The sequence below is a fragment of the Aythya fuligula genome, chromosome 4, assembly GCF_009819795.1.
Source record: "Aythya fuligula isolate bAytFul2 chromosome 4, bAytFul2.pri, whole genome shotgun sequence".
NCBI lineage: Eukaryota > Metazoa > Chordata > Aves > Anseriformes > Anatidae > Aythya > Aythya fuligula.
The window spans coordinates 29,500,595-29,514,690 of NC_045562.1; the positions used below are offsets into that span (position 1 = coordinate 29,500,595).

Here is a 14,096-nt window from a genome sequence, read left to right on the forward strand (position 1 = left end):
CCTACAAGACAAAGAATCTACAAGCATGCAAGAGAAAATTACTGGAAAAAAATTAAAGACAATTCTTGTGCAGATCAGAAATAGGTTCATCTGTGTTTGATGCAACTCTTCAAACTAGTTGATAAAACTGCCAAGCCCATCTCAAAAAAATCCACCTTTTTAAGGTTATCATCACTGTGGTTGAAGGCCAAAAAATAAACTGAAAAGGGGAAGTTAAGAATATTTATCAGCAAAAATCTTCTGTTTTTATTTCTTAAGCTGATATTGATAGAAAACACCAAGAACGCTGACACTGCGCCTTCAGTGAAGTCATTTGCAGAAATCCCACTAGTTTAAAAGTTTTTCTCCTGTCACTATATAGGCACAGTGGACCCAGCTTTTCCACAGAGAGAAATCACAGCTCAGGTTTTGTTTTACAGTATCTTTCAACTCACTGGGTAAAAGGTTACAATATCAATAAATTGCTACCAAATTGAAGCCATATAACTACTTATAATATGTATCTGTTTCTCATGTATTTATGATAATATATATTACATTCAATTACAACTATTGCAGACACAAATCTCACACAAATTTAAGTTTGTCAGATTTTTTTTAACTGTACTGCAAATAGCGTGAATGCCCATGAAATCTCTAGAAGATGGACCTTTCTTTGAAGAGTTCTGCTATCAGACCCGTGAGAAAACAAAAGCTGACATCTTGAAAATTTCCCAGTGCTACCCGCATCCTGGGAGGGTCACTGAAAGGATGTTACCCACTTCCTTTACTGCTGGAAGCGTCTGGGGCAGACACGGGCGGGCATGTACGGCTGCCAGGAAGCCACCAGTCTAAGGACAGGATAAGGCAAAGAAAGGCTGGCAAAGGAAGGAGCTCAGGCAACACAATGCTTTCCCAAGAGAGGGAGGAGGAATAACACGCATTCAGAGGCTTAAATCTCCCCACTCTCGAATCGGGCTCATCAGCTGGCAATAAACATGTCAGGGATAGGAAGCATTCAGGAGCGTATAGGAAGAGGTATATAACGAAACATGAGAAGCAGCAGTAAACGACTTGCTTTGCCAAGTCAACACAAGGCAGGAGCAAAGTATTGTTCTTGGCAGATACCAGCCCGCACGCAAGCAAACACTCAGCATCCCCTTCCTCTCCAGCCCCGTTACACAGGTAGCCAACGGTGAACTTATTCCCTAAAATAAAAGTTCTAACATTAACAACCTTACTGATGGGCACCTGACATTTATTTTTAGACTCGGGTGGATAACGACAAAGGATTATTTATTTTATTGTGGTAAATAATTCTTAGCCTAAAAGAAGTTCTTTCATGTGCAACATTTGACAAATTTAGTTACAGCATTAATATTTAAAAGGCAATATTCTCAGCTCAATGCTGAAAGCATCTGAAAATTCAGCTTCATGATTTATTCAAAAAATCTGAAAAGGCCATGAACATATTTTTCCTGCAAACAGCTGCTCTTACGGCTACAGGACTAAAACTTACTAGGATGCATAACATGACATATAATTTACTCTGACATTGACAGCAAAGATCCAGTTAATAGTATAATTTAAGAAAACTTTTTTTTTTTTTTTTAATCTATCAGAAGGTAAGTTGGCAATTTTTCTGAATCATTCCTTTCCACTTAGACGTAATGAAGAGAAGTCCATTCTACTGAGTGGAAAGATACCTTTAAATATGGAACAGAATTAGAACAACGATGATACTGAGCTTTGCCTAAGATCTATTAAAAATTTAAGCAAAAAAAATAACGTAGGTGACTTTGTTATGGTTTATCATTTTTGAATAAACACTTGGGGGAGAATTAAAAGGTAAATAATTGTGAAAAGACTGATCCAATCTTTTTCAAAAAGTATTTCTGACTACTTAATCCCAGACTTGATCCTAGAATACTCAGATTACTGCTGTTTTATCTTGTCACTTTTTTCTTCTTGCAGTACAGCCTAACTTAACATTCCTACATTATATTGCTTTACAACTGAAACCGAAGTAAGAAATTAATGGTTTGTGACAATATGAGAAATTATAAAAAATGACAGCACTTGGTACTACAAAATTAATTTAGAATTAGAGAGTTTATGATTCCCAACTTTATAAATTCCTACAACTGAATTCATCAATTCAGGTGTGCTTTTGTTTTTTAAATAAAAACTTCAAGTATGGTCTAAAACAAAGCATTCTTCATTAAATGCTTGCAATACTTGATGTCTCTAGGGATACAGGTTATTTTAGTAATTACACTGACACTGTGCAATTACACAGATCTTAATACACCTGTGCCAAGAATTCTTTAAATGAGCAATTAACTGCAGATTAATTGAAGAAAGCAAAGTATTTTTTAAGCATGTGACATAGTATCCTAAATTTTTTTAATTAGACAAAAATTAAATTTTAAATATGAAAGTAAATATATTAAAGTAAATATTCCCCATGTAAATACTTCACAAAAATCACTAACTCTCTCTAAACACCAACCATACTGTTGATTTCATTACTGAAAAAAAAAAAAAAAGAAAAAAAACACCTTACTACAGGAGATATACTCCAGATTGGTGACTCTAGAAGTATTTCTCTGAAGCTTCCCTATAGTATTTTTAATTTCCCAGGAACTCAGTGATCCTTCTTACAGTTATAAGGGTTTTCTACCAAAACTTTTTGTAAAAGTTTCAGCAACTTATCTAGAGATGAACTGTATGACTATAACCATCTAAATGCCACCTACAAGTGTCTCTCTAGAGGTACTTGGTATTTTTATGCTTAAGCATAAAATCTTTAGAATAAAAGGTATGAAAATCTATAGAAGACAAAGAACAAAGCTGATTTTACTTCTTCACCCTCACAGTATAAACATAAATCCTATCTCAAAGTAATCTTCTCTTCAGAAGAAATTTTGACAAATATACTTGACTGACATATGTTCTGCCTAAAGTGTTCAGTTACTTTGACATATTTTTTGCAAAAATAAGACTTTGCATTATTGCAATTATTATTTAAACTGAACGGAGACTTTTATTTCAAGCCTACCTCAGACTACAGGAAAGTCTCCAAGCTTATTCCTCTAAAACAGACTACATGTTACAAATATGCTCACAACTTAATTTGTATTTGTACAGATAATGCTTTTCCCATTATTTAAATGGACATATCTGTATTTTTAAAGCATCTAAACCAAAATTTTTTCCTTTTCTAGTAAATAATACTTCAAGTAGAATTGTTCCTGTTAATTTTTTTTTTCAAAATCCTTTTGAGAAAAGAATGTTATTCTGAAAAAGTGAATCAAATCTAATTTAAATAAATTGCTATGGTTTCCTACCAGAGGACATTGCAAGAACTGAAAATACCAAGAGGAAGATCTAGACTTCCTCATATCATTATTTTTTATATATTCTTAAAATGTATTTAAAACAAGTACAACACCTCAAACGTTTTAGGCACCCCTGGGATATGTTTCACAGCAAGCTCTGCTCCAAATGAAGAGCACAGAACTTTGCAACAAGAAGCCCCCCAGCCATGTGATAGCTTCAGAAATCTCACCAGTTCAAACTCCCCCATGTTTCCCAGGTAGCCAGGAGAAAAAGCACTACCAAGAGGCTAGTACCAGCTGTCTACAGGGTGAAGAAATCAGAATATACCCCTGAAGTCAGGCCAGCACAAGCTGCTCACTGAGTATTTTTTCTCCCAGACAGATGTGTGCCAGATTTGGAAGCCAATACATCTCAGAACTACAAAATACAGAACCAAGACAAACAAACAAACAAGCAAACAAAAAATAAATAAAAAAAAAACACTCATTTGACAAAGTACTAAACCTATACTTTATACTTTTGCAAACCTGATCTCACTTTTTATCAGAATGTCCAGCTCAGGTCACTTATTGTCAACAGATCTCAAAGTCCTCTCAAAATAGCAGTAAACATCACAGCTGTTTCTCTGCAAATGAATGGCAAAGCACTCAGAAAGGTGAGGTGAGATGCTGGAGTCAGGGAACAAAGTCCCTTTGCCTCCTAAGTTCAGCCAGAAAGCTCTACTGAAGAGTCACACTGGCTTTCCATGCTTAAATTCAGGGCATTTTCTCTCCAAAAAGCCACAAAATACAAACAAAATACATGAAGTAGAAACCTGAAACGTTGCAAAAACACTACACCTCTGCACTGCTGACTTGTATGTGACAGACTAAGGAAACATATGTCATGTTACTGCACTGCAGATTACCTGCTGAGTTTTCAAACATCAGATCTAGTAAGAAGCAGATGCAACCCTGAAATTATCCTGATTCAAGCGAAAATTAGTTTTTTAAAATCTATCGATCACTTCTTCAGACAAGAAGTGACAATACACGGCAACACGGGCGTTGAGCTATTAACATCAGAACTGTTTGAAACGGCACCTCCCATCAGCATCCCTTGCAGTCTTACCTGGTAGATATCAGAAAGGCTGCTGCTTCCTGAATCACTAGTGATGCTACATCCTGAGTGACTAGATGAAACGTGGGTCACCTGTGGGTGGAGACTGTCAGTAAGGTGCAGCTTTGTGAAATCTGCAGGAAGCTATAGGTGGAGCAGAAAAAGCATCATTACAATTTGAGGTAGATACACAGCAAAATGAACTTAAATCATGTATGTCACTCTTTACTCTCTGCCAGCACCAACTACATCAAGAAAACCATTGGGGTTTGAGAATGCAGCATCAAAGTTTGAGTTTTCCAATTTTTTAGATTGGTGCAGAAGTCAGCAATATATCACCAAGTGTTGCAAATATAAGAAGAGATTAAAAAAAAAACAACTGAGAACAAACACCAATGAAGCGATAACCCTTATGGCAAATTCTTTAGTATCTTACTACACCGTTTGGGTAGAATTGAACTTCATATGAATGTTGTGCTGCCTTCAATATCAATGGTTTCCTGTGGAGTAGGATTAACAGTGAGTAAAGTCACATAGTTACAGCAAATGCTGCTCTGGGTTTAGCTAACTCTTTTGCTTCTGAACTCAACAGGGTACTTTACAGACAAGTAAAACCCAAGGCACTGAACTATCCGTTATACTTTGAGCCAAATAACATGACGGCAAATAGGAAATGTGGGAAAACCAACACAACCGCAATGAACTGCAATCCTGAAATGAGTTTGCTCACGTGCTTCGCTGAGGAATGAAACAAGACACGACATTTGATCTTTTAACAATCATCCACCAAACATTTGTGACGTATTTTACTATTGCTTTATGCACTCAGGTCCCATGAAAATCTGTAAGAACTGTCAACGTTGCCAGGCTGTAGAAAGTGAACTTTGATAAAGGAAAATATTTGCTGTCTGAAACAATATTTAATTGCTATTTCAGGAGCAAAATACTCCTCTCCCCAAAAAGCTTGCATCCCACCACTATCTATCCTATATAAAAGGATGTTAAAGTATTGATTTTGGTGTGCAATAAATACTTCAATATTTGAAAAATTTTCTCCATTAATTTCTTTTTGCTTCAACTCAGACAAGGCAGATACAAACACACCTCAATTGAGAGTAAGAAGAATGCCATGTACAGGGTGTCCACCCACGTCAGTTTTTAATGCTACCTTGGTGCTACTACAATTTGCCCCGATGGAAATGAAAATAACTTTTTCAGCATTAAGACAGAATAGGTCAATCAGGATAAATGGTTAGACAAAAAGCCTGCTGAAGTCACAAATGCAACTGTGCTTGAGAAAACAACCAGCTCTACAGAGATGTACTGAATGATTTTGCTGCTGCTCGCCTGGCTTAAAGCTGCATATGGTACATGCCCTGGAAGAACCCTGACTTCAGCATTTGTGGTGAAAGTACAGCCAACTGGAAACCTCAGTCATATTTAGGCTGACTGGCATTTCCTATTCCAATACACCTAGAAAGGGTTTCTTCCTTACTGCAGTATGACTACAGAATTGACAGCAAATATGGCTATGCTTTGAAAAATTCTTACTTTTTTACCTGCAAGAGGAACTAAAACCAAGAACCAGACATTAAAAACCCTAAAAAGCTTCAGCTAGCCCAGAGCTAGATTTGATCTTCATATACCAATCAAGAATGAAAGGGCAATTAACAAAAGCAATACTCTAATACTCTAAAATACTCTAATACTCTATATAAAGCCATTGATGCTGCCTCCAGAAAAAAATCTAATTATGTTCACCAGTGTTGTTGACCTATCAAAAGGAGAAAACATAGGATGAAAAAAATGCTTTAGTTATAATATCTGTTGACCTTGCTAGTTCCCTTTGCAATCTTTGAGTTTCAATCAGCACAAAACAGCAGAGTATTTAGTGATATCAGTATTTTTTTTATTAGGATTCAAACCATTCTACAAATAAGTAGATTTCTAGTAGATTTTCTGCCTATAGGCAGAATGCATAGGAAGTAAATCATCACAGCTTTAGTAACATGTTGATAAAAACTCCATTTACTTCTGAAAGTACAGTCTCCTAGAATTAAAGTAGTCTAGGGTTATTTCCGAGTAGAAATCTTATATATTATTTTAACATGCAGACACAAGTCACCTATGATTTGCACGCCTAATGATAACTCACAGAGCAGATGCTGCCTAATATCCTGAAAGCTGTGTATTTTATCAAGTGGTAGCTGTTTCAGTCACAAATAAACATCACCTCAAAAGGGAGGTAACATGTCTACAATCTTGAGCCCAGCCAAACACATTCATTTTTCACAGTGCCTTTCAAGTATCTCCAAGCCACTAACAATTGCATTTATTGTTAATCAATGCAATAACAATCCTTTAGAGCCTTACATCAAAGCAAACCCAGTTAGTATATTTTAAAAAAAAAAAAGAAAAAAGAAAAAAGAAATCAAGCTATGTTTAATATAATGGTGGCACTTAGTGTTTTAAATGAACAGCAAGGATTTATATTTTGCTCCTACACAGGCGATTGGAAGAGGAGTTTCCACCACAAGTGATAATACACAAGGCAAATAAAAGCAAGCCTTCTGATTTTTTTTTTTTGGCTGTAGACAATCAGCTGAATGTCTGGTGACTACCAGTTTCAGAATAGCTCCTAAAGTCAAAGCCATGCTGCATGTGATGGGCTTGCCAAGTGGTGACAGCAGCAGATCAGAAGCAGGCATTTTACTTAGGGCAACCCAGCCAGTCACTTTGATCTTAATCAAATAGGACTATTCACAAGCAGGAAGCACATGCTCACATCTTTGCAGAATACTACGTCTCTGTGCTATATGCCTGAAAGCGACATCCAACTCAACTGCCCTATCCTCAAATAAGTGAAGGTGAGAAGCTGTGAGACAAGAAATAAAACACAGTCAAAAGTTGAAACATCTAAATGGTGAGCTCGAGGAGCGCGTGAGAAATGCATGCATTTCTGTCTTGGCCGCATCCTGCTATTCAAAATATTTAATGCACATCATGGGAAAGAAGCAAAACACTGATGATAATGACAAATGCAGGCATCTAAATTTTCAACAAAAGAGGCCACCCGTTTCCCTTGTGGAGGGCAATAATGTCAGGTAAACAGCTTCCAGCAAGTCGTTCAAGAATAAAATGCAGCTTTCAACAGCCTGAGTAGCACCAGCAACCTGCACAAGGCTGTCTGGCTCAGATCAGGGTATTTGCACCTCATTTCTTACGTGCAGTGCGAAAAAGCACTGTTAGAAAATAACATCACGAAGCTCTGCTGTACATCCAGTGAAGAACTGGCTAGGAACATCAATCTGTGCTTTTGAAGACACAACATTTAACTGCACTACTATAGATCTATTTTCTGTGCTACCGAACATCACTTTATTGTGAAATTTGAGCACTCAGTGCTTGCATTCAACTCTCATTCCATTCAACAGCTTAAGACTGCCTTCAGCATTTAGTATCCCAGAAGAATAAAGGTTTTCTTGTAATGTTTTCAAGCACATAAAGGCTAGATAAAACATGTGCCTTATCCTCTGGATCACACGGTAATATTAGAAAATTTAAGGGCATACCGCTTCCCTCGGAGCATCAGCTGGGACAGACTGCAGACACCACTGATGGCATCAGAACCAAAGAGACAACTTTTTCTTCTGCATTTTTATGACCTGACAGCTAGGTTTACAGAGTCTTTCAGAGTAATAAAAGAAAATGCAACTTGTATGTTTTACGTAAAGAGCACCATGATACCACAAAAGACTGAACTACAGCTTTGCCAAAGTCAGCAATATAGAGCATTTCTTAACTTTATTATTGAATACTCATAGTCACAGCATCAGAATGACCCAGCAGATGGAGTAAAAACATGGCAGGGTAATTTAGAAAAATAAACACATGATTCATTCTTCAGTAAATGTAACTACAAAGCCTATTACATGGACACTATATTAAATAATTGAGAGTCATTAAAAGGACCAGATAACTGCCCTGATAACCTATTTCAAGGACAAACTGGGTAAATGAAAAACATTAAGGCTATATATGCCAAGACCTAAAAAGGTATAAGATAACAGGGGAAATAAATTCTTAGAACAGAGCATGAATCAATAAAATAGTTAACACCAAAGATCTAATCTTAATTTGGCAGAGGTCAAAACAGTATTTCGTGTGTGTACTTGTAGCTCTTGATAAGTGTGCACGTATACATGTACATGTTTAAACAGTTTATACACATGTAGAGGAATCTGGAGGAAAAACTGTGCATCTGGGAATTCCAAGCATTTACTTCTTGAAAGTCATAAAATAAATATAAACTTGAACCACTACATGAAACTTTCTTAAGCGCACAGAAGTACCTCCACTTTGAAAATACCTTATACCATATCATATCTTCCTATATTAAAAGCAGCATTTTATTACTTCCACCCTCAAAGTGAGTCACCATTTTATGCATGCAAAGCTAACAATTATTTTGCTCTGAATATGTTCCTCCTATTTTAAGTACATCATGATTTTCTCCTACTCTCCAGCATGCCTTTCTGTATGACAGGAGGCAGTGACTACGTGCCACCGTGGGGACTGTGCTGGGCTCGTCCTCTTCCTCAGAGGATCACTTGAACTCCTTTGCATTCTGTCCAGCCTCTACTCAGGATGTCATTAGGTTTGCTCTACTAAACCAGTACATTAGAAAATGAGTATATCTTCAGAATATTTACTAGGGAGTATATCAAAGTCTTTAAGGTGTATATTAAGGGATATTTCTTTAATTTTTTTTGTTGTTATATTTATTTTTTTTTTTAGTGTGGTTACATGTGGAAAAAGTATACATGCAATAATGGGAAAGAAACATGAACGTATATATTTGAAGTACAAGAGGAACTCTGGTTAGAGAGTTCTACTACACCGCTCATTTTAGAGCAAACCCGTCAGTAAGCATTTTATAAGCAAGGTCTTCCACTGAATGCCATTCAGCACTTTATGAAAGATTTACAAAGCCTGCACAGTGGCTGGCTGAAGAACATCCACAGAAATATGAAATTTGAGAACAATGGCGTAACATTGTTTTAAGCAATTCCCAATGAACAGATCTATAGGCAATAATGTGCCACTGCATGGTAGACATAGGACTACACAAAATACCACGTTTATGACATGCTTCCAATTTCTGAAATTGAAGAAACATGAACACTGATTCTTCAGCCTCTAAATATATGCCTCTCAGCACTTACTTGTAGAACCTGCTTTCTAATAATGTAATAAAAAATACTGTAATACTATGAAAGATGTTCTGTTTCTTGTAACCTCATACTATTACTAGAAACATCTTGTACTTGCTTATTAATGAAAGAATGTAATAAATGTCATATTATGAAAATACAAGAAATACTATGCCTTAAATCTTCCCCATTTTTCCTTATTCAAGATTAAAATTTTGAAGTTATCTTGTACTAGAATAGCCTAGATTTCAAACCCTGCATACTTCAGTATCCCATCAAGTCATTAACATCTCATTTCACTACTTTATGTAACTGTTTATTTTTCTATTAAACATCTGTAAATTTGTTTATGGTTTTTAATGATATACTCAGATTTACAATATTTAATGACTAAAGGAAGAAATATTACTACTAATGGTGGGCATTCATCAGTGCGCTATTTATGTGCTATTTCAACATAATTCACTTCCTAACCAAGAGAGACATCAAGGAAAAGATTTTTATGGTTCAGTGATTTAAAACACAGCAGTCAATTTAAGTAATTACAGAATAATAAAGTAACTTCTATTGATTCTGCCTAAAGACATGATGCAGGCTGACATGGCCAGCACAGAGTTAAATTTAAAAGAAAAGTTTAAGCTATTCACAGCTGAAATTAGGATGCGATTCCCATGGAAGCAGGATTCCCTTTATGTAGAGGTGGGATGGCAAACATTTATTATTATATATATCAATATAGTATTGATGTTTTCTTTGTAAACTTCAGCAAGAGAAGAGTTAAGTGCTAAAAACAGATGAAAAAACCTTCCACCTTAAATTATGCATTCTGTACGTAATTACTTTATGCAAAAGTATCTCACATATTTTAAATCTACTTATTTTCCTCAATCAAATAGACACCTTCGTGTGAAACAGTGACTCAAAGCTCACAAAGACCTACTCTTAAAAACATTTTTCATCTTGATTACAACACAAGACAAACCCCGTTCTGGAAATACTGCATTCGTGCAATCTGTTTAGCAGATTGTTTATATACAAAGCCCACAGTAGAATTTCTCTAACAACAACAACAAAAAGCAAAGCAGCGTAATGAGGATTTTTCAGGCAAGCTCCTCATACTTCTCCTGCACTCATAATTCATTACAGGTACTCCCCCATAAAACTATTTGGAGGCTTAAACCAATGCAATGTGACACACTGGTCTTGGGCAGAGAGAGCAAGCGAGACATAGCGTGTGGGTGTACTTCATTTTGTTCCCCTTACAAAACACACAATGCCTGCCACTTCATGTACATCTCATAGCTCTCGGCAGCTAATCCTATGAGCATTTAATGCATTGAACATAATTATCCTTTGCTTGAAGGACTATTGACTTCTGCACAGGGACAGAGGTGGTGAAATGTAAATGGGTATTTGGGGAACAGAGAAAAGCTGTCAGGGAAAACACTTTTCAAAGGAAAAGTATGAAATGCATCACCGACACACACCCATTCTTCTGTAACTTAACCTCATCTGTTGTAGAACCAACTTTGTTGCTCTGTTAGTATTTGCCTTTTTTTTTTTTTTGGACAGCATTTGTGCAACAGATCCAATATAGTGTTTTATATTCAAGCTTCTTTTTCAGGAAACTTGGCATAAGCATTGTTCCTTCAGCAAACACAAATGTATTGGCAACAACTCAATATTTAAAAAAAAAAAAAAAAGTATCATCGATGTATTTAAAGTGAGAGTGAACCAAGAATACAAAAGAAAAATACAGAATGGATTTGAACTAAAATATAGTAAGCTTGAGGACATCATTTTCAAAAGCTTTTCTCAGGTTCTTGAGATTTGGAGCACAAAGCATCATTATGTATTTATAACAAGCAGCAGCAGTTCTGCAAGATCAAATTATTTTTTTTTTATTTAGATCTTTATTCAGGAGTTTATTCACAAGTCTATCTCATTCAGAAAATACTTGGTAAAAGTGTAACTTCTTCAACAAAGGCTAATTGTGTACTTTTAAAATACCTACTCTGATGGTTGGAGTGGTCCTGCTGTGCAAGGATTCGATATCAAATGACTGTTTCCCAGCTGTTTTGACTGTGGATATACATTTAAGTACAGACAACTCTTTGAGCATGGAGAAACGTGTTCTGCAAAATGTTTCAGTTATGCTGCCTCACCTAGAGTTAAGAGCAAAGCTGATTTTGCCAAGAACACCACTGCTCAAGCACTGTGTGCGATTTTTAAATCCCCTTCATCGGGAAGATTTTCTGTTCTGTCTGCATCTTCAGCTTAATTCCTGCAAGATTTTTGCTCTATTGAAGTTGTCACCCAAACAGTGCAGCTGAAGGGAAGCCTTGCGGAACGGAGCAGGTAGGATTTTACCAGGCTTCCTCCCGCATTTTTCATTAACAGCACTGGGTATTTTATATTGGCCAGTTTGTGCTGTTTCATAAAGCTTCTAAGATTTACATCAGGTCCTATTTTTTTTTTTTGTCACCTTGAACAAGTGCTCAAATAGTAAAATGCAGAAATTCTACTCTAGTCTTATGCCTGCAGACTTGCAGAGACATAGCACACATCTCATGGTGAGAGAACCCAACCCGCTGTCTCACCAAGCACTACTATTCCCAGAGTCTGTGCTGTGCAAAAATACTGAATAAAACTAGGAAGGGAATTCCTACCATGGAAATAATGAAAACTGACAGCCAAGAGGCCCTTGAGCTGCAATTACAGACCACTCTGAGGCACCTCAGTTTTCTTCTGAATTATCTCAGAGTGGCAGAGATGAAAACAACCCCAAGAAGTCACAAAACAGTGTTCTATTTCTCTCCTTTGGCACAGTGAAGAAATATGATGTTCTGACAGAAACCGTACTGCTCTGCAGGTAAAACTGAGGGGGAACCATACATTAGGCAAAATGCTCCAAATATTTCTCAGAACCCAAGCAGCCTAGCTAGGGGTTTAGCAGGAACATGTACACAGGTTGTACAGCAGTACATATACTATTCTCTGGAACTCATACAAATGTTTCTACTTCGCTGTGAACTCAGCTCAGCTACTGAATTGCAGCAAAAACTCCCTGTTAAATAGCAATAGATGTAGAGGACAAAATTAATAAACCCTAGCTTTGCAGAGATTTCCCTCCTGGGAATAATTGATTTCCATACTAATGTAATGCATGTTCCAGTTGATGATACTTCTAAATACTTGCTCTTGTGGCTGTTTTGATTTTTAATATATTAACTTCTGCTGCTAAAGTGGAAACAACATGGCCCACTTTCAGGAGTTTTGGAAATCTGTAATGGCAAATTCTGAACTCTTTGGCCTGTTACAAGTAATTATGGGAGAGGAAGGAATAGCAAACATGGTTACAAACTTTGCTTCCACAGGAAATCAGAAAAAGATTTATGTCTAAGGATGGAAAAGCATAAAAAGTTCAAGAACATTTTACGTGTACACATACGTTTACAGGAAACGTTAATTCAAACATTTTCAAAGAATATGTTTTAAATCCTGCAGAACATTTTAAATAAATGATAGTATGATCAAGTACACCTTGTGTACAGACTCATTTCAGGTTTCCTATGCAGCATTCTAAAAAGCACGACGGGGATACAAAATTACACCAGCAGAGGTAAATAATGATGGCACCTGCTGCTGGATTTTATTTCCAGATTTAAAGCACCACTCAGGATTGTAAAACACTACAGACAAGCAAAGAGTCTAGCCCAAAGCTGAAAACATCTATCCTGGGTGCTTTTAAAATGGTTAAAGCAAAGACCTAGGATATGCGTGCAATGTCAAATGCTGAAGACTCCATCAGCAGGACTTTCTTACACCACATGTTGCTTTTCTGTTTTATACCCAATCACAGAGAAAACTTACAGATTAAGACCAAACAGTAAATCTTTCCAAGTAGGGGAAAAAAGGACAGGTCCCTGAGAGCAAGATGATGCCTACCTGGTGCATGAGAGTACTAGCATAAGAAGATGTTAGACTTTGAGAACAAAACAATCTGTGAATTTGTCAGAAATTACTGTTAAAATAGTTCCAGTAGGTAGCTGCCCAGAGGGTGACTGAGCTGCCAAGGCGATGCAGCAGAAAAAGAACCTGATGAGATGAATGCATGCAGCACCCAGAAATACAGGAGTTTGGGGCTCTTACCCATGCCCCCCAGGAGACCTTAGCTGGAATACTGCACACATTCCCAGCTACATGTTTCCAACTTGAAGTCATATACTTGAAGAGATTCAGAGAACTATCAGGAAGAGGAAAAAGTAGTATTTGAGAAAGCGTAAGAGGAGCTTTTAGCATGCAGTTATTTAGCCTGAGCTGAGAAAGGAAATGATCACTATCTAGAAAGAGGAAGGACTCAAATGAAACATTTAAAGCAAGAGGCAATACAGGTGCAAAAACTAATGAGCAGAAAGTTGAAAGGTGCTGCCTATTGAACCTCAGACTCTCAAAACCATGCTC

General features: G+C 36.7%; 1 protein-coding gene across 11 annotated transcripts in view; it reads right to left on the minus strand.

Annotated features, from left to right (window-relative positions):
- Positions 1-14,096, minus strand: part of RAPGEF2 (Rap guanine nucleotide exchange factor 2) — a 180,730-nt gene that overhangs the window by 41,520 nt on the left and 125,114 nt on the right. For 10 of the 11 annotated variants that reach the window (XM_032185981.1, XM_032185983.1, XM_032185980.1 and 7 more), the window contains one exon: positions 4,432-4,563. The exons of the other annotated variant lie outside the window; for it this stretch is intronic. In XM_032185981.1, the coding sequence (XP_032041872.1) occupies positions 4,432-4,563 (132 nt within the window). The remainder of the gene's footprint in view (positions 1-4,431; positions 4,564-14,096) is intronic. 11 annotated transcript variants of the gene reach the window in all.